General features: G+C 45.2%; 1 protein-coding gene across 1 annotated transcript in view; it reads left to right on the top strand.

Moving 5' to 3' along the window:
• The first annotated feature begins 2,346 nt into the window (after positions 1 to 2,346).
• The window catches only part of ptk7a (protein tyrosine kinase 7a), a 259,481-nt gene continuing 239,696 nt past the window's right edge, over positions 2,347 to 22,131 (top strand). Inside the window, exon 1 of the mRNA XM_034184423.1 lies at positions 2,347 to 2,800. Coding sequence (XP_034040314.1) covers positions 2,704 to 2,800 — 97 coding nt within the window. The 5' untranslated portion in view covers positions 2,347 to 2,703. The remainder of the gene's footprint in view (positions 2,801 to 22,131) is intronic.

Below are 22,131 nucleotides of genomic sequence, written 5' to 3'. Positions count from 1 at the left end.
GGTCTGAAAATTCACAGAGAAACTCACAGTAACGACCAGGTGGACGATAGATAATAACAAATAAAACTGGTTTTTGGGACTTCCAATTTGGATGGACAAGACTAAGAGTCAAGCTTTCAAATAAATTAAAGCTCTGTCTGGGTTTTTGATTAATTAATACGTTGGAATGGAAGATTGCTGCTAATCCTCCACCTCGGCCCGTGCTACGAGCATTCTGACAGTTAGTGTGACTCGGGGGTGTTGACTCATTTAAACTAACATATTCATCCTGCTGTAACCAGGTTTCTGTTAGGCAGAATAAATCAATATGTTGATCAATTATTATATCATTACCAACAGGGACTTAGAAGAGAGAGACCTAATGTTTAATAGACCACATTTAACTGTTTTAGTCTGTGGTGCAGTTGAAGGTGCTATATTATCTTTTCTTTTTGAATTTTTATGCTTAAATATATTTTTGCTGGTTATTGGTAGTCTGGGAGCAGGCACCGTCTCTACGGGGATGGGGTAATGAGGGGATGGCAGGGGGAGAGAAGCTGCAGAGAGGTGTGTAAGACTACAACTCTGCTTCCTGGTCCCAACCCTGGATAGTCACGGTTTGGAGGATTTAAGAAAATTGGCCAGATTTCTAGAAATGAGAGCTGCTCCATCCAAAGTGGGATGGATGCCGTCTCTCCTAAGAGACCAGGTTTTCCCCAGAAGCTTTGCCAATTATCTATGAAGCCCACCTCATTTTATCATCCTATCCTACTCGGCTGCAACTGTCAGAGAGTAGTCAGAGACGTGAATTTGCAACCAAACACGTGAATTAGCAACAAATTGCAGCTGGTATATCCAGCGGGAACAACATGTCAGTACATGTTGTTCTTGTCAGCTGAATATTCTGTGGACTTGTGACAAAGATGTCTGCATACTTGAAAAATGATTTCCTGCAGGATGAAATATGTAATGTCCAGCAGTCCATGCCATCAAGGAACTCCTGGCGTGTGACGTTGTACTGTGGACAGATGTCCTCCTCGGTTCTCTGGAATGACCTCAATAATAATGATAAAAATAACAACATATCTTTATTCAGAATAACCTGACTATAGCCCCAGTATACAGACAAAGATCATGGACACAGTGCATCGTCACACTGTCCACATTCAGCCAGTAACACTCACATTCATAACTGGGGAGAGTACATCAAATTCAACACTTTACACAGCAAGAATTTTACAATAGTGTTCAGGACCTAAAGTGACAGTAAAATAACACGACATCACAGTCAAATCATGAAATTAAGAGATTTAAAAAGTGAAAAATAAGAAGAAACAGGTGCTCACCTCCAATAAAAGTATTTTTCACATCAAATTCTGTTCTATTATCACATTTTATTAAATTCACATTAAGTTCGTCCTCTGTAGTTAAATTATTCGTAGCTGCTGGTATAGTCACAGTGGAATTTTGTTTAAAGACAAATCTGAAGGATGACGATTTATTTTGCATCGTGCACAGATTAAAATAATCCGCACCAAAATCTTCATTACTCATTGTAGCCTCAGGGTGGCGCTGCTGTCCGCCGTATTCCTGTTCAATGAGACGCGCTGGAAAATGCATTGTGGGAAAAGAGGAATACCTGTCAAGCGCCCACAGTGAGCACCGGATGTGAGTTTTCTAGGTATTTTAAAAATGCAACGTCAACATTTACCCGGTTAAAGGATTAATTAGGGAGCGGCAACATCAGAGAAGAAAGAAACGTCAAATTTAAAAATCTTTTCAGTTAATTTATGATGTTAGTGTTTCAAACAATAAAATCATTTCAATGTACTGTCCGTGAGATTCAGTTATTATTTTAAAACTCTGATTCATAGTCACTATACTTCAGATATTTTTCAATGAGAAAGCACACTTATTTTAGCAATTTAGTCAAATGTTCCGGTGCAAGAAAAATATACAAGAGAAATTAAATTTCGAATTAATTCGTTAGTACTATGAATGTGCATAAATATATATAATACATAGCAAATTATAATATTAAATAAAAAGTGTTAAATTAAACAAAGAAAATGCGTGATTTAGTATATAAATTGTGGAGATTGTTTTTCAAACAAGTGTCTTTAACATTTCCCCGAGTAATCAGATAAAATCTTAATTTAATGATAGATAATGCTCAGCATAGTTAATAACACCTTATTAAACATTTAAAGACAAGTTAAATTGTAAATGCATGTTTAGAAGCGCAATTGTTACTTTCTAATTAAAACTACATACAGTACGATTCGAAGGCGCTTCAAAATTATTTTGAAAGTGAAGTGCAGGAAGTACTCGACATAACACCGCCGTCTTGACTTTGTTGTAAAGCCACAGTGAGTGAGTGGGAGGAAGTCAAGTTGGGATCACCGCCGATACCAGCGCTCTCTCCGGGGAACGGGACCGGCGGACTCACTGACCGCTCTGTGATGCTCCCCGCTTTCTTTTGTTCCCGTCCACGGTGCGGTCCGTAGCCCCGCGGCGGGTTTGGAGTTGACAGCAAACTTTGGGCGGCTGGAAGGCAGCAACTTGTGGCCCACATGGTTCTGGTTCCTCGCTGCTAAAGTTCCCGACATAAAGAACACGGTGAACGGACGGACACAGGGACGCACGCGGTGACGGCACGGAACGCTTCCACGCTCCCTTTATTTTGACCCCCGGCAGGCGGAGCGGAGCACCGGGGCGCCGGCGATGCCTCTGCCGGCTGAGAGAGCTGATCCCGCGGGGATGAAGACGAGGAGCCCGCCGGCGGTTCCGCTGCGCGTCGCCGCGCTCCTCTGCCTCCACGGTGAGTGAAACCCACGCATGCAAAACTCGGTCAAAACCTTCGCGCACTGCCGAGCAACCACAGCACCCACAGCAACCACAACACCCACAGGAACCACAACAGCCACAGCAACCACAACACCCACAGGAACCACAACAGCCACAGGAACCACAACAGCCACAGCAACCACAACACCCACAACAACCACAGCAGCCACAGCACCCACAACAGCCACAGCACCCACAACAACCACAACAGCCACAGCACCCACAACCACAGCACCCACAGCAACCACAACACCCACAGCAACCACAACACCCACAGCAACCACAGGAACAACACCCACAGCATCCACAACACCCACAGCAATCACAGGAACCACAACACCCACAGCAACCACAGGAACCACAACACCCACAGCAACCACAGGAACAATCAATCAATCAATCAATCAATTTTTTTTTTATATAGCGCCAAATCACAACAAACAGTTGCCCCAAGGCGCTTTATATTGTAAGGCAAGGCCATACAATAACAACAACACCCACAGCATCCACAACAGCCACAGGAACCACAACACCCACAGCATCCACAACACCCACAGCAACCACAACAGCCACAACACCCACAGCAACCACAACAGCCACAACAACCACAGCAACCACAACACCCACAGCAACCACAGGAACAACAACAACCACAGCAAACACAACACCCACAATACCCACAGCATCCACAACACCCACAGCATCCACAACACCCACAGCAACCAGAACACCCACAACAACCACAACAGCCACAGCACCCACAACAACCACAGCACCTACAGCAACCACAACAGCCACAGCAACCACAACAGCCACAGCAACCACAACACCCACAGCACCCACAGGAACCATAACACCCACAGGAACCACAACACCCACAGGAACCACAGCACCCACAGCAACCACAACACCCACAGGAACCACAGCACCCACAGGAACCACAACACCCACAGGAACCACAACACCCACAGGAACCACAACACCCACAGGAACCACAACAGCCACAGCAACCACAACAGCCACAGCATCCACAACACCCACAGCAATCACAGGAACCACAACACCCACAGCAACCACAGGAACACAACACCCCACAGCAACCACAGGAACAACAACACCCACAGCATCCACAACACCCACAGCAACCACAACACCCACAACATTCACAGGAACCACAACACCCACAGCATCCACAACACCCACAGCAACCACAGCAACCACAACACCCACAGCAACCACAGGAACAACAACAACCACAGCAAACACAACACCCACAATAACCACAGCAACCACAACACCCACAGCAACCACAGGAACAACAACAACCACAGCAAACACAACACCACAATAACCACAGCAACCACAACACCCACAGGAACCACAACACCCACAGGAACCACAACAGCCACAGCAACCACAACACCCACAACAACCACAACAGCCACAGCACCCACAACAACCACAGCACCACAGCAACCACAACACCCACAGAAACCACAACACCCACAGCAACCACAGGAACAACACCCACAGCATCCACAACACCCACAGCAATCACAGGAACCACAACACCCACAGCAACCACAGGAACAATCAATCAATCAATCAATCAATTTTTTTTATATAGCGCCAAATCACAACAAACAGTTGCCCCAAGGCGCTTTATATTGTAAGGCAAGGCCATACAATAACAACAACACCCACAGCATCCACAACACCCACAACAGCCACAGGAACTACAACACCCACAGCATCCACAACACCCACAGCAACCACAACAGCCACAACACCCACAACAACCACAGCAACCACAACACCCACAGCAACCACAGGAACAACAACAACCACAGCAAACACAACACCCACAATAACCACAGCAACCACAACACCCACAGGAACAACAACACCCACAGCATCCACAACACCCACAGCATCCACAACACCCACAGCAACCAGAACACCCACAACAACCACAACAGCCACAGCACCCACAACAACCACAGCACCTACAGCAACCACAACACCCACAGCAACCACAACACCCACAGCAGCCACAGCAACCACAACAGCCACAGCAACCACAACAGCCACAGCAACCACAGCACCCACAGCAACCACAACACCCACAGGAACCACAACACCCACAGGAACCACAGCACCCACAGGAACCACAGCACCCACAGCAACCACAACACCCACAGCACCCACAACACCCACAGCACCCACAGGAACCACAACACCCACAGGAACCACAACACCCACAGCAATCACAGGACCCACAACACCCACAGCAACCACAACACCCACAGCATCCACAACACCCACAGCAATCACAGGAACCACAACACCCACAGCAACCACAGGAACAACAACACCCACAGCATCCACAACACCCACAGCATCCACAACACCCACAGCAACCACAACACCCACAACAGCCACAGGAACCACAACACCCACAGCATCCACAACACCCACAGCAACCACAACAGCCACAACACCCACAACAACCACAGCAACCACAACACCCACAGCAACCACAGGAACAACAACAACCACAGCAAACACAACACCCACAATAACCACAGCAACCACAACACCCACAGCAACCACAGGAACAACAACACCCACAGCATCCACAACACCCACAGATCCAACAACACCACAGCATCCACAACACCCACAGCAACCAGAACAGCCACAACAACCACAACAGCCACAACAACCACAACAGCCACAGCACCTACAGCAACCCACAACACCCACAGCAACCACAACACCCACAGCAACCACAGCAACCACAACAGCCACAACAACCACAGCAACCACAACAGCCACAGCAACCACAACAACCACAGCAACCACAACACCCATAGCAACCACAGCACCCACAACAACCACAACACCACAAGCAACCACAGGAACCACAACACCCACAGCACCCACAACACCCACAGCACCCACAGCAACCATAACACCCACAACACCCACAGCAACCACAGCAACCACAACACCCACAGCAACCACAACACCCACAGCAACCACAACACCCACAGCAACCACAGGAACAACAACACCCACAGCAACCACAACACCCACAGCAACCACAGGAACAACAACACCCACAGCAACCACAGGAACAACAACACCCACAGCATCCACAACACCCACAGCAACCACAGGAACAACAACACCCACAGCATCCACAACACCCACAGCAACCACAGGAACAACAACACCCACAGCAACCACAGGAACCACAACACCCACAGCAACCACAGGAACCACAACACCCACAGGAACCACAACAGCCACAACACCCACAGCATCCACAACACCCACAGCATCCACAACACCCACAGCAACCACAACAGCCACAACAACCACAGCAACCACAGGAACAACAACACCCACAACAACCACAGCAACCACAACACCCACAGCATCCACAACACCCACAGCATCCACAACACCCACAACAACCACAGCAACCACAACACCCACAGCAACCACAACACCCACAGCAACCACAACACCCACAGCATCCACAACACCCACAGCATCCACAACACCCACAGCATCCACAGCAACCACAACACCCACAGCAACCACAACAGCCACAACACCCACAGCAACCACAACAGCCACAACAACCACAACAGCCACAACAACCACAGCAACCACAACACCCACAGCAACCACAGGAACCACAACACCCACAGGAACCACAACACCACAACACCCACAGCGTCCACAACACCCACAGCACCCACAGCAACCACAACACCCACAGCAACCACAACAATCACAGCAACCACAACAACCACAACAATCACAGCACCCACAACACCCACAGCAACCACAACACCCAAATCATCCTCATTGAAGACAACTTTGGATGCTGTAGCTCCTCTGAAAAAGAGAGCCTTAAATCAGAAGTGCCTGACTCCGTGGTATAACTCACAAACTCACAGCTTAAAGCAGATAACCCGTAAGTTGGAGAGGAAATAGCGTCTCACTAATTTAGAAGATCTTCACTTAGCCTGGAAAAAGAGTCTGTTGCTCTATAAAAAAGCCCTCCGTAAAGCTAGGACATCTTACTACTCATCACTAATTGAAGAAAATAAGAACAACCCCAGGTTTCTTTTCAGCACTGTAGCCAGGCTGACAAAGAGTCAGAGCTCTATTGAGCCGAGTATTCCTTTAACTTTAACTAGTAATGACTTCATGACTTTCTTTGCTAATAAAATTCTAACTATTAGAGAAAAAAATTACTCATAACCATCCCAAAGACATATCGTTATCTTTGGCTGCTTTCAGTGATGCTGGTATTTGGTTAGACTCTTTCTCTCCGATTGTTCTGTCTGAGTTATTTTCATTAGTTACTTCCTCCAAACCATCAACATGTCTATTAGACCCCATTCCTACCAGGCTGCTTAAGGAAGCCTTACCATTAATTAATGCTTCAATCTTATATATGATCAATCTATCTATATTAGTTGGTGTGTACCACAGGCTTTTAAGGTGGCAGTAATTAAACCATTACTTAAAAAGCCATCACTTGACCCAGCTATCTTAGCTAATTATAGGCCAATCTCCAACCTTCCTTTTCTCTCAAAAATTCTTGAAAGGGTAGTTGTAAAACAGCTAACTGATCATCTGCAGAGGAATGGTCTATTTGAAGAGTTTCAGTCAGGTTTTAGAATTCATCATAGTACAGAAACAGCATTAGTGAAGGTTACAAATGATCTTCTTATGGCCTCAGACAGTGGACTCATCTCTGTGCTTGTTCTGTTAGACCTCAGTGCTGCTTTTGATACTGTTGACCATAAAATTTTATTACAGAGATTAGAGCATGCCATAGGTATTAAAGGCACTGCACTGCGGTGGTTTGAATCATATTTATCTAATAGATTACAATTTGTTCATGTAAATGGGGAATCTTCTTCACAGACTAAGGTTAATTATGGAGTTCCACAAGGTTCTGTGCTAGGACCAGTTTTATTCACTTTATACATGTTTCCCTTAGGCAGTATTATTAGACAGCATTGCTTAAATTTTCATTGTTACGCAGATGATACCCAGCTTTATCTATCCATGAAGCCAGAGGACACACACCAATTAGCTAAACTGCAGGATTGTCTTACAGACATAAAGACATGGATGACCTCTAATTTCCTGCTTTTAAACTCAGATAAAACTGAAGTTATTGTACTTGGCCCCACAAATCTTAGAAACATGGTGTCTAACCAGATCCTTACTCTGGATGGCATTACCCTGACCTCTAGTAATACTGTGAGAAATCTTGGAGTCATTTTTGATCAGGATATGTCATTCAATGCGCATATTAAACAAATATGTAGGACTGCTTTTTTGCATTTGCGCAATATCTCTAAAATTAGGAAGGTCTTGTCTCAGAGTGATGCTGAAAAACTAATTCATGCATTTATTTCTTCTAGGCTGGACTATTGTAATTCATTATTATCAGGTTGTCCTAAAAGTTCCCTGAAAAGCCTTCAGTACTGACAGGGACTAGAAGGAGAGAGCATATCTCACCCATATTGGCCTCTCTTCATTGGCTCCCTGTTAATTCTAGAACAGATTTTAAAATTCTTCTTCTTACTTATAAGGTTTTGAATAATCAGGTCCCATCTTATCTTAGGGACCTCGTGGTACCATATCACCCCAATAGAGCGCTTCGCTCTCAGACTGCAGGCTTACTTGTAGTTCCTAGGGTTTGTAAGAGTAGAATGGGAGGCAGAGCCTTCAGCTTTCAGGCTCCTCTCCTCTAGAACCAGCTCCCAATTCGGATCAGGGAGACAGACATCATCTCTACTTTTAAGATTAGGCTTAAAACTTTCCTTTTTGCTAAAGCTTATAGTTAGGGCTGGATCAGGTGACCCTGAACCATCCCTTAGTTATGCTGCTATAGACTTAGACTGCTGGGGGGTTCCCATGATGCACTGTTTCTTTCTCTTTTTGCTCTGTATGCACCACTCTGCATTTAATCATTAGTGATTGATCTCTGCTCCCCTCCACAGCATGTCTTTTTCCTGGTTCTCTCCCTCAGCCCCAACCAGTCCCAGCAGAAGACTGCCCCTCCCTGAGCCTGGTTCTGCTGGAGGTTTCTTTCTGTTAAAAGGGAGTTTTTCCTTCCCACTGTCGCCAAGTGCTTGCTCACAGGGGGTCGTTTTGACCGTTGGGGTTTTTCCGTAATTACTGTATGGCCTTGCCTTACAATATAAAGCGCCTTGGGGCAGCTGTTTGTTGTGATTTGGCGCTATATAAATTAAATTGATTTGATTTTGATTTGATTCTTGTTTTGAAGACAGTTTGATGTTGCCACTCTCTTTGAGTTCTGCAGTTATGGCAGCAAATTATGTTCTTTAAATGAGAATTTGCTTATTTGAATAGTTATTAGAATTCGTTTGATCGGGTTGGTTTTCTGACTTTTCTTTCCCTTTTCAACAGTCCTGTTTGAGCTCTTCGTGGATGGGGTTACAGGGTCCAGTCAGGGACCGGAGAGTGCCCTGGACCAGAGGGAACTGGGCCTTGAGGGCGGCTGCTCCCAGGCTTAGGAACAGTCTCCCCTTCCATATTAGATGGTTCCTGACCCGAGAGTCTTTTAAATCCTCCCTAAAAACCCACTTCTTCTCCCTGGCGTTCCCTAAATGAGCAGATCCATCCTCTATGCTTTATTATTTTTATCACCTGCTGTAATTTTATTGTTATTTTGAATTCATTTATTTATTTACTTATTTTTGGGCGTAACCCGGTGCCCACTTTTGGTCAACTGCTGTCGTTTTAAGTGTGCTTTAGAAATAACGTTTGTTGGCTTCATCAGACAGTGACCTCCGATAGACGCTGGGCAGGTTTGAGGCCGAGTGTAAAGTGGCTGGGATGAGAATCCGCACCTCCAAATCTGAAACCATGGTCCTTTGTTGGAAAAGGGCAGATTGTCCCCTCTGGGTCAGGGGAGAGGTACTGCCCATGTGGAGAAGTTTAAGTTCCTTGGGGTCTTGTTTACCAGCAGGAGGAAGATTGAGTTTGGGATCAGTAACTGATTGGGGCTACATCTGAATTCTTTCTACATCCAGTACAGCTGTACCGGGCTATTGTGGTGAAGAAAGAGCTCAGCCAGAAGGCGAGTTTTTCTATTGTGTAGTCTATTTGCATTCCTATTCTCACCTGAACTTTTGGTAATAATGACCAAAAGAACAAGGTCGTGGTTACAAGTGGTGGAAATTTATATCGCGCTTTTCCATCCGCATCACACGCTCAAAGTACTTTACACACTAATGACTCAGATTCACCCCGATGTCAGGCTGCTGCCATACAAGGTACTCACTACACACCGGGAGCAACTAGGGGATTAACGACCTTGCTCAAGGGCCCTTAGTGATTTTCCGGTCAGCCTGGGATTTGAACCGAGGATCCTCTGGTCTTAAGCCCAACACTTTAACCAATAGACCATCACCTCCCCTCCGGCGGGTATCTGGGCTTAAACTCAGAGCCAAGGTGAGAAGTTCAAATGTCCAGGAGGGACTCTGAGTAGAGCTGCTGTGTCGTTGCATTAAAAGGAGCCGGCTGAGGTTGTTGGTGAGGGAGCCTCCTGGTTGTTTTCTGGGCCGGTCTTCCAGGTACATTCAGGGAGGAGGCCCAGGAAACGCTGGAGGGATTATATTTCTTAGCTGGCTTGGGAACGCCTGCCAATCCCCCAGGAAGAGTTAGAGGACTTTGCTGAGTATAGGGAAGTTTAGGATGAGCTGCTTGGTCTCCTGCCACTGTGATCTGGACCCGGATAAGTGGCAGAAAATGAATGAATTATTGAAGTTTGTTGAAAACCTCCTGCAGACATTGAAGTTACTCACTAGGTGAAGCAACCACAGAATGACTTTCTCAAATGTTTTTTATTACTTATATTATTCTAAGTAATATATATATATATATATATATATATATATATATATATATATATATATATATATATATATATATATATAAACTTTATGACATAATTATACATCACAACTAGGGCTGCAGCTATCGATTATTTTTGTAATCGAGTATTCTATCGATTATTCTGGTGATTAATCGAGTAATCAGATAAAAAAGTACTTTTGCGTTTTTAAACATCATCAGTAGTCCAGGACTCTCTGTACTAAACAATGGCACAATGTCGCTGTGCCAAAGTCTTGACATCTTGCTGAAATGGCGATGGGATGTGTCTTTCTGTTTTGTTTTATTAAGCATTTTTATTATTTTTTTTTTTTTACATTTTTTTAATCTGTCTTTCTCTACAATTCAGCAGATTCATTTCAGCTGGAGATTGAATATGCAAGCCTCGTAATCAGTTTTTATTTTATTTTATTTAAGTTACAATGTTTGTGAAGCGTTGTGTGTTGCCCAAAAAGCAAACATTATAAAGCAAAACACAGTGCGAGTCTGAGCAAAACACAGTTGAAAGAGTGGACTTTTTCTGAGAGGATCTTCTTTCAGAAACTTTTTGTCAGTGTGTCCAGTGATGGAGCTGTAGCTGTGAGAGACAGCCGCCGGGTGTATAGTCCCTCCCCATGTCGAGCGGACCGTGTGTTTTTTAAAAACAAACAAACACACTGCGTTGCTTTAAATGTGCAGTAGGTCTATTTCAGATGATCAGTGTGGACCGTCTTTCTCTTAAAAGGTTATTTTTTTATACTGTGTGTCGCATTGGAAAGGTGTAGCTATCATTGCTAATTTGATTAGCTGTTATGTTCTAGTCTTCTGTTTTGTTTTGTTTGTTTTTTTTCCTGGGGATGTTGCAACGCCACACACCGGCCTGGCATATATACTACAAAGTTGAATGAAGTTTCAAGGCACAGAATTTGCCTCGAACATTTTTTGTAATCGAATTATTCGAGTTAGGCGACTAATTGTTTCAGCCCTAAACACAACATCAATGTAAAATATATCTGGGTAAAGAATTTCTCAAACATTAAAGGAGTTGAGGAGAAAGTGTCCATCATCTCTTCCTTGTGCAGCTGTGACATCAGTGAACTGTGTGTCGTGCTCAAAGTGCGGGTGGCTGAAAGTCCACAGCTCTGGAAAGTAAAATGTTTTCTGAGCATCTGCTCAGCAGGACCACTGACCTGAAAGAATTCACATCAGTGGAGAGCGCTAATACTGTGGTCATACTAGCTACAAATGGCGGCGACACACTTGTCACTTGGTGGGTGTTCCTGAGGCGTGCACACTAACATCTCTGTAAGATGTCTTGTAAATCTCTTCAAATGTGTTACCTGGTTTCAAAAACAGTGTCTTTACATTTAGACATATTATTTCTTGCTAACTTTTACAAAATATATGAAAAACATGTTAGATTTTTACATAAATAAGTTGTTTTGGAGCATTTTCCATGATCTTGGATTATTTTGTTGGTGTGAACAACCAGCTGATTTTATGCTGCCAGTTTGCTCTGATTGGCAGTTGGTGTATCACATCACTCCTAATTTACATAAAATAAACTTCTGCTTTATTTTGGCTCCACCTAGCTGGCGGCAGAGACTGTTGTCTCTTGCCGGTGCAAATCGCCGCTCTGATTGAAAATGCACGGCAGGTTGCCGCTGTTGCTTCTATCTAACGTGACCATAGCTGAATACATTTATTCTTAAAAGGCTATAAATAAAATTATTGTTGTTGCCTTTTTCATGATTTTGATAAAGTGTTTTTAGTCATTGATTCTGTTCACATTGCAATTTGATATAACAATCATTTTTCGTCTATGTCGTGGCGCCCCTTGTTGACGTTCGGCATCCGTTTATTGCGATATCTCAAAAACTGTCTTAACGTTTTTCTAATTTGCCAAGGGCGTAATATGGGTCATTGACATTGTTGCTGTCTAAAAATCATATTCATAGATTTGTTTGTTTGGAAATGGCAGCCACTTTTATGCTAAAAACAACCCTTTTGAGCACTTAAAAGCAGTCTTCTCTAAAACTGTCCAATAACTTTTCTTTTAATTTAAAAAGGGCACAATGTTGGTCATTGACATGGTTCACATCCCAGAATTATTTGCTTAGATTTGTTCTTGGAAATGGCAGCCATTTTTATGTGGAAAATGGCCATTTTGCCTTGGGCTTTAATTGAGCCCACGGGGCCGTCGGCACACTACTGTTCATTACTCATTATGTTCTTTTTAAACAATGGAAAGCAAAGATCATAAAAAGGATTCAGTCTTAAAAACCGTGTCTGATCTGAACTGTGGGTTTTGTGATCAGTGACTCGCCTACATATTGTACATAAAACCACTGCACGCGGCCTGTTCTGCAGCTTGTAGCCAGCAGGACAGGTGAGCATCAAGCCGACCGACTTTTCAACACAACATGTTTGCTGGTTGGAAAGATTTTATACTAAAACAAATAGCAAAGCTGTTGTACTGAGAGGTGGAAACAAACTACAACACAGCGACCATAATCACCACAAGGACTTTTTTTTAACTAGGACCAGAGAGAGAGAGTGCTGTCTTAACTCTGCTTTTTTTCCCAAGACCTGCCATTTCTCATCAATCAAGATTTGATTGATATGATTTTTTTTTCACAGGGGCACCCCCCCCCCCCCAAAAAAATTTGCATACATGTGCTGGTTTGATGGAGTGCATTTCTCCATTTCCAAAATGGCACAAGAAACCACCAAAAAAAAAGTACTTAATTCTTTCACCAAAACATCAAATCTGGTCTTGTATCTTAGATGTAGGCTACCTTCTGGAAAATTGTTGCTGAACTTTTAGGTCTCCTCAAAATCCTCCTCTGTATATCCGGGGATACAAAATATCCTCATATAAAATCAACAATAATGATGATAATAATATTAAAGCAAACAGAGCTCTGGTATCAGAATAGTATCGATATCGGCAGATATCCAAATTCAGGTGTTGAGATTGGCTCGGAAGTGAAAAATGTGGATTGGTGCATCCCTAATAAATAGTGATGTCTGACAAAATAATTAATATGAAACAGCAGCCACAATTATATCTCATCATATTCAACAGTTCCATCTTCCTCCACAGCTCCATGGGGAAAGAAGATGGTTGATTTCCACAATGTTTGACATTTTATTCAGTATAATGCCATATGTCAACTTATGCATCACTGATCCTGTCAACAATTATGACATTATTATTATTATTATTATTATTACTTGGCCAGTACAGTTTTCATTTAGCAGCATTTGGGTTAAAAACTGGCCTGATTTCTCAGCGTATGTAAATTGTTGTCAGAGAGCAAAGCTGTAAAATAGTTGCTCATCATCCGCTGCCTCTGTTAAAGGAATGGAAAAGTTAACATAATTGTATGATCAGGTTGGTAGATGATGATATTGAAAGCCCATATGAAAAGTTGTAGGCATGTGTGATGTTAAAGTTAAGAGTGTTTTTGTGTGGCTGGTCATGCCATGTGCCATAACAGTGATGTGTGACATCACATGGGTGCTGAGGTTCCACGTTCACCAGTGTCGCCCTTCAGTATAGAATGGGCAAAGCATGTAAGTGACCAACCCGACCGCTGCACAATCAGGCATTTTGTTCTCTCTGCCGCTTCTTCAAACTTTTCTCCTGTGTTCTGTGATGTGTGTCAGACTGAAAATGTCCTTCGGCTTCAAGGAAAATGACAAGAAGATGGTTGACTCTATAGACTTTGTGATCTGTAGATTCTGTTTACATCAGCGTGTGTTCGCCATGTGTAGCTTTGTTAAACCCCAAAACGTGAATCAGCTGCAAACCGTGAATTATCCACAAACTGTTGATTACAAAACGTGAATATTATTCATAATATAAATGTTTTTTCAGTTTAAGTAGTTTATGGATTTCAGTTTATGTATCATTTACTGTAGGAAATCATGATCGCAAACCCGATCACCGCAAACATTCTTTTTTTTTAGGGGGGGGGGGTGAACCAAGCAGCTCTCGCTTCTGAAGTCAAGTGCCCGGCCCCCGTTGATTGTTTCCTGTGTCCGGCCCCCGCTGGGTGTGTCCTGTGTCCGGCCCCTGTTGATTGTTTCCTGTGTCCGGCCCCCGCTGGGTGTGTCCTGTGCCCGGCCCCTGTTGATTGTTTCCTGTGTCCGGCCCCCGCTGGGTGTGTCCTGTGCCCGGCCCCTGTTGATTGTTTCCTGTGTCCGGCCCCCGCTGGGTGTGTCCTGTGTCCGGCCCCTGTTGATTGTTTCCTGTGTCCGGCCCCCGCTGGGTGTGTCCTGTGTCCGGCCCCTGTTGATTGTTTCCTGTGTCCGGCCCCCGCTGGGTGTGTCCTGTGCCCGGCCCCTGTTGATTGTTTCCTGTGTCCGGCCCCCGCTGGGTGTGTCCTGTGTCCGGCCCCTGTTGATTGTTTCCTGTGTCCGGCCCCCGCTGGGTGTGTCCTGTGCCCGGCCCCTGTTGATTGTTTCCTGTGTCCGGCCCCCGCTGGGTGTGTCCTGTGCCCGGCCCCTGTTGATTGTTTCCTGTGTCCGGCCCCCGCTGGGTGTGTCCTGTGTCCGGCCCCTGTTGATTGTTTCCTGTGTCCGGCCCCCGCTGGGTGTGTCCTGTGCCCGGCCCCTGTTGATTGTTTCCTGTGTCCGGCCCCCGCTGGGTGTGTCCTGTGTCCGGCCCCTGTTGATTGTTTCCTGTGTCCGGCCCCCGCTGGGTGTGTCCTGTGCCCGGCCCCCGTTGATTGTTTCCTGTGTCCGGCCCCCGCTGGGTGTGTCCTGTGTCCGGCCCCCGCTGGGTGTGTCCTGTGTCCGGCCCCTGTTGATTGTTTCCTGTGTCCGGCCCCCGCTGGGTGTGTCCTGTGCCCGGCCCCCGTTGATTGTTTCCTGTGTCCGGCCCCCGCTGGGTGTGTCCTGTGTCCGGCCCCCGCTGGGTGTGTCCTGTGTCCGGCCCCTGTTGATTGTTTCCTGTGTCCGGCCCCCGCTGGGTGTGTCCTGTGTCCGGCCCCTGTTGATTGTTTCCTGTGTCCAGCCCCTGTTGATTGTTTCCTGTGTCCGGCCCCCGCTGGGTGTGTCCTGTGCCCGGCCCCCGTTGATTGTTTCCTGTGTCCGGCCCCCGCTGGGTGTGTCCTGTGTCCGGCCCCCGTTGATTGTTTCCTGTGTCCGGCCCCCGCTGGGTGTGTCCTGTGCCCGGCCCCTGTTGATTGTTTCCTGTGTCCGGCCCCCGCTGGGTGTGTCCTGTGTCCGGCCCCTGTTGATTGTTTCCTGTGTCCGGCCCCCGCTGGGTGTGTCCTGTGCCCGGCCCCCGTTGATTGTTTCCTGTGTCCGGCCCCCGCTGGGTGTGTCCTGTGTCCGGCCCCCGCTGGGTGTGTCCTGTGTCCGGCCCCTGTTGATTGTTTCCTGTGTCCGGCCCCCGCTGGGTGTGTCCTGTGTCCGGCCCCTGTTGATTGTTTCCTGTGTCCGGCCCCCGCTGGGTGTGTCCTGTGTCCGGCCCCTGTTGATTGTTTCCTGTGTCCGGCCCCTGTTGATTGTTTCCTGTGTCCGGCCCCTGTTGATTGTTTCCTGTGTCCGGCCCCCGCTGGGTGTGTCCTATGTCCGGCCCCCGCTGGGTGTGTCCTGTGTCCGGCCCCTGTTGATTGTTTCCTGTGTCCGGCCCCCGCTGGGTGTGTCCTATGTCCGGTCCCCGCTGGGTGTGTCCTGTGTCCGGCCCCTGTTGATTGTTTCCTGTGTCCGGCCCCCGCTGGGTGTGTCCTATGTCCGGTCCCCCGCTGGGTGTGTCCTGTGTCCGGCCCCTGTTGATTGTTTCCTGTGTCCGGCCCCCGCTGGGTGTGTCCTGTGCCCGGCCCCTGTTGATTGTTTCCTGTGTCCAGCCCCCGCTGGGTGTGTCCTATGTCCGGTCCCCGCTGGGTGTGTCCTGTGTCCGGCCCCTGTTGATTGTTTCCTGTGTCCGGCCCCCGCTGGGTGTGTCCTATGTCCGGTCCCCCGCTGGGTGTGTCCTGTGTCCGGCCCCTGTTGATTGTTTCCTGTGTCCGGCCCCCGCTGGGTGTGTCCTGTGTCCGGCCCCTGTTGATTGTTTCCTGTGTCCGGCCCCCGCTGGGTGTGTCCTGTGCCCGGCCCCTGTTGATTGTTTCCTGTGTCCAGCCCCCGCTGGGTGTGTCCTGTGCCCGGCCCCGTCTATAAAGTGCAAACACGAAAAGAGACACCAGGAGAATATTCAATAAATTCAGGTGTAGTGTCACCAGATTCACTGCACACATCAGTGGGGTCCTGCTGGTTATACTACAACACTCAGTTTGGAAAAATGTGCAAAAATTTAATTTTAGTGATTTAGTAAATTTTATTGCTCATTTTATGACTTATTTTAATGATAAAAATCACTAAAATTCAATTTTTGCACATTTTTCCAAGGAGGCTGATGTTTCAGTTGTAAGAGCTCCTTATATTCATTGATACGCGTCAATCGTTAGTTTATAGCTCAGTTTATCTTCCCAGCTGTATTTTATCAGTGAATTTTCTCTGCCTTTGTTAAAATGTTGTCATGCATGTAGCACAATTGATTGATAAATGTTGTTGCATATTTATCATGCAAGAGGCTGTCGAGGCCGAAAAACGTCCTGAAATAGTCCACAAAGTCACTAATGTTTCCAAACTCCAGTATTGTGGCGTAGGAGCCGTGTTGCCAGGCTCACAGTTTTTCTGCAGAATTAGGTTACTTTTGAAGTATTTCACAGTCTGCTGCAGCCTGTGAGAACTTTCAGCTTTTTCAGTTTTTTTTTTTTTTTTTGCTGTTTTTGTTATAGATACCTGGCAACCAAAGCACTTCCTCAAGACAAGCATCACGTCGTGTTGCCACATTTCTTGGCTCCAGTTATCATCAGTTTTGTTTTAGATGTCTGCACATTGTGTCTGGACCTATTTTTGTATTCCAAGATCTCGACTCACTTTATTCCTTCAACACAATTCCACAGATATTGGAATCAGTAGATTTGTACAGAAATCATGAAGAAGTCTTCTGGAAAAGTTTTAAATAAATGTAGTTGGTGCTAAATGGGAAAAGTGGCTCCTGGCTTCCTGTGGGTGTCCTACAAAAAAAAAACCTGTCTGCAGAATAAGCACCCCTGTGACTTACATACCTGGACCTCCATCACGTACTGGTGGTTTCCACGGGTGCAGTCATGACCTTTTAGCACTTTAATCAAATCAAATCAATTTTATTTATATAGCGCCAAATCACAACAAACAGTCGCCCCAAGGTGCTTTATATTGTAAGGCAAAAGCCATACAATAATTACAGAAAAACCACAACGGTCAAAATGACCCCCTGTGAGCAAGCACTTGGTGACAGTGGGAAGGAAAAACTCCCTTTTAACAGGAAGAAACCTCCAGCAGAACCAGGCTCAGGGAGGGGCAGCCTTCCGCCGGGACTGGTTGGGGCTGAGGGAGAGAATCAGGAAAAAAACATGCTGTGGAGGGGAGCAGAGATCAATCACTAATGATTAAATGCAGAGTGGTGCATACAGAGCAAAAAGATAAAGAAACACTCAGTGCATCGTGGGAACCCCCCAGCAGTCTAAGTCTATAGCAGTATAACTAAGGGATGGTTCAGGGTCACCTGATCCAGCCCTAACTATAAGCTTTAGCAAAAAGGAAAGTTTTAAGCCTAATCTTAAAAGTAGAGAGGGTGTCTGTCTCCCTGATCTGAATTGGGAGCTGGTTCCACAGGAGAGGAGCCTGAAAGCTGAAGGCTCTGCCTCCCATTCTACTCTTACAAACCCTAGGAACTACAAGTAAGCCTGTAGTCTGAGAGCGAAGCGCTCTATTGGGGTGATATGGTACTATGAGGTCCCTAAGATAAGATGGGACCTGATTATTCAAAACCTTATAAGTAAGAAGAAGAATTTTAAATTCTATTCTAGAATTAACAGGAAGCCAATGAAGAGAGGCCAATATGGGTGAGATATGCTCTCTCCTTCTAGTCCCCGTCAGTACTCTAGCTGCAGCATTTTGAATTAACTGAAGGCTTTTCAGGGAACTTTTAGGACAACCTGATAATAATGAATTACAATAGTCCAGCCTAGAGGAAATAAATGCATGAATTAGTTTTTCAGCATCACTCTGAGACAAGACCTTTCTGATTTTAGAGATATTGCGTAAATGCAAAAAGGCAGTCCTACATATTTGTTTAATATGCGCTTTGAATGACATATCCTGATCAAAAATGACTCCAAGATTTCTCACAGTATTACTAGAGGTCAGGGTAATGCCATCCAGAGTAAGGATCTGGTTAGACACCATGTTTCTAAGATTTATGACTTGAGACTTTAAGGGTGTTTAACATGTAGATGTGTCTATATTTCTCTGTAAAAGGCAGAGCAGCAGTATTTCGGCGTAACATGACCCCTTTAAAATGAGCTGCTCTGTTGGTTATATTTGGGATTCATGGGATGAGCGTGGGTCTGTATGTGTGAATGAAAGCAGTAATTCCGTGCTGTTCCTTATTCGACTGTACTTCCATCCTCCCACAGGATGATCTGATGGTGGAGATGGTGTTTCTGGTTTAAGTTCAGGTCTGAAAGACTTTTCTGCACGCTCCATGTCAGCGTGCTTTTCGCTGGTAACGCAGACCAGTGAAAACAAACTCCCCAACCCGCCTCCCACCGTGTCAAAGCGCCTGAAGTTCATAACCTCAGACGAGTGGAAAGAAAGCAGAGAAAAGGTTGCTGATCCAGCCGAGCTTGTGTCGGGAATTCTCATCTCCTGCCAAGGATCAGGCTCATCATGTCACAACTCTGAGTTAATCTGATCTCTCGGCCTAGATGAGAAAATGAATGGATTTGCTTTGTGATACTCCAAGTGGCTGAAACATTCCTCTGAGATGAAGCGTGTCTGCTGCCCCCCTCCTGGCTCCTCAGGGTGCCCACTTTGGGATGAATGTGTCCTCTGTGTGGAGCCAGCAGGGGAGACGCAGGCGGCTGGGCGTTTGTGTTCGTAACGACGTGTGGAACAAGACAGCCTCACATTTTTATCTGAAGCGGGGCTTTCTGAGTGTGTGAAAACACGGTGAGATCAGATAAGGAGGTCTGTGAGGAGGTGGGTCGTGTTGGCTCTGGTGGGCTGTGGTTGTTTCTTCACCACTGTGCTCAGATAGTTGACATTACTCTTAAATCACACTGACTGCTCTGTTTCTCCCTTCCCAGCTTGCTGCCGTTTGTGGTTTTATTATAATTAATCCTAATCTAATTTCTGTTGGTATCTGAAGAAAACTCCCTTATGAAAGCAGGTGAGGTCCGTGTGCACATTCCATCCTCAACTCCTGACATTTCAGAGTAATTATTTCTGTGCTTGGGCCCCAGTGTACACTAAGCTTAGGCCTGTCACAGTAACACATTTTTTAGATGACATGCTGCCTCAGAAAATATGATAAACAATATTATTTTGTGGCTACAACAGTACGTGCACTCTGATGGGCAGATATTTTCCCATATCAGACCATTATCATGACGATCGGTCCAGATCATGTATCAGATTTGTGACGTTAACAATTTTCACAACAATTTCCGATTCAGAATTCTAAGTAGATGAAAGAACTGATTAAACTGCAACTAAATAAATCATCATAAATTGTAAATTTGATAGCTTAACTGAATGGTCATGGTATAAACTGGATGTTTTTGTATTGATTTCCATGTAATAAACACTGAATATATCAGATTTTGTATAATGGATTTTCGCTCATATTGATTAAATGTCCCATCCAATGTCCAATGTCCAGTGTCCCATCCAATCCAGTCTGTATGTGCACAGTAACAGAGGTACAAGTTAAAGTTCAGCTCTGACACTCGCTGATTTGTGTGGCCGGAGTCATTTTCATGATTAGAAACCATCCGTTTATTTTTTTCACACCATGTTCAGACTCGGACCTGCAGCCTGATGTGCACCTGTTAAATCAGACACAAAAGGCTGGGATTTGACAGTTTTCTGCTTTCACTCTTTCCTCTCATATTTTAATAGTTTTTGCAGTGTGCATGCTGATTACATTTTGGAATCATACATTTGGCAGAAAAGTCTGCAAATTTGCAATATGGAAAAAAGAGGAAAATGTACAGTTTACCTTTGATTTGGAGGTGATGATTGTAGGAAGAAAAGCTTGTTTAGTGTCAAATTAGTCCAAGTATAATCCAGAGATGGAGAACTTTAAAACTGTCAGGCACGTCATTGCATGACACAAAGTTACAGAGCTGCAGCTGCATAAACCAGACTTTAAATGAATTAAATAAATCATCATAAATTGTAAATTTCTATAAATTTAATAGTTTAACTATCAGTCTGTCACAGGGACACACACAGACAAACACATTCACACCTACGGACAATTTAACGTTTCCAGTCCACCTAACCTGTGTGTCTTTGGATGTGGGAGGAAGCCAAACAAACACGAGGAGAACACGCAAACAACACACAGAGAGGCCAAAGGTGGGAATCGATCCTATGACCTTCTTGTTGTGAGGCAACAGACAGTGCTAACCTTTGAGTAACTGCACTGCCCTAAAAACAGCATTATTTCTTTAAATAAATAAATCAGTAAGCAGATAAATAAAATTTGCAATGAACATGCAAAAAGCTCAGGACAAAAACGCTAACTTTTTTAATAACTCAGAGTTTAGTGTTTTTACTCACTCCAGATGAGATTGTACTCTTCAGCAGTCACCTTTTGTGTGTTCTCGTGTGTATCTTTGGAGTGTGGAGTAAATATACACCCTGCAGTCGCTGCATAATGTGCCTGTTTTTTTTTCCCGTCTGCATATATATTAATGGTAAATACCAAACTGGCACAACCATTTATATACATAAATACACATATGTGCAATTTGTTCTTGCAAGACAGAAGGTATGTAGTGTGCGAGTGAACGTGGTGTGCGTGTGTGACCTTCATCTGCCCTTCTTGATCAGCCTCTAACATTTTATTTAAAGCTAACAGATAACTTCTATCAGGGAGGGCCGACCACCAAAACAACATGAAGACAGACAAGAAGGAAAGACAAGTGATGACAGTAATAACTGTGAGGTGATGACAAGTGAGACACCGAGGAGATGGAACCCCAACAGTACAACACACCAGGACAAACAACCACACATGAACAAGCAGTGACAGTAACAGTCTGTTTAGTTAGTCAATCAATCAATCAATTTTTTTTATATAGCGCCAAATCTCAACAAACAGTTGCCCCAAGGCGCTTTATATTGTAAGGCAAGGCCATACAATAATTATGTAAAACCCCAACGGTCAAAACGACCCCCTGTGAGCAAGCACTTGGCTACAGTGGGAAGGAAAAACTCCCTTTTAACAGGAAGAAACCTCCAGCAGAACCAGGCTCA

This window comes from Thalassophryne amazonica, chromosome 13 (genome assembly GCF_902500255.1).
Source record: "Thalassophryne amazonica chromosome 13, fThaAma1.1, whole genome shotgun sequence".
Lineage (NCBI taxonomy): Eukaryota > Metazoa > Chordata > Actinopteri > Batrachoidiformes > Batrachoididae > Thalassophryne > Thalassophryne amazonica.
Note: the sequence above shows the minus strand (reverse complement) of the source record. Positions and strands in the feature narration are given on the sequence as shown.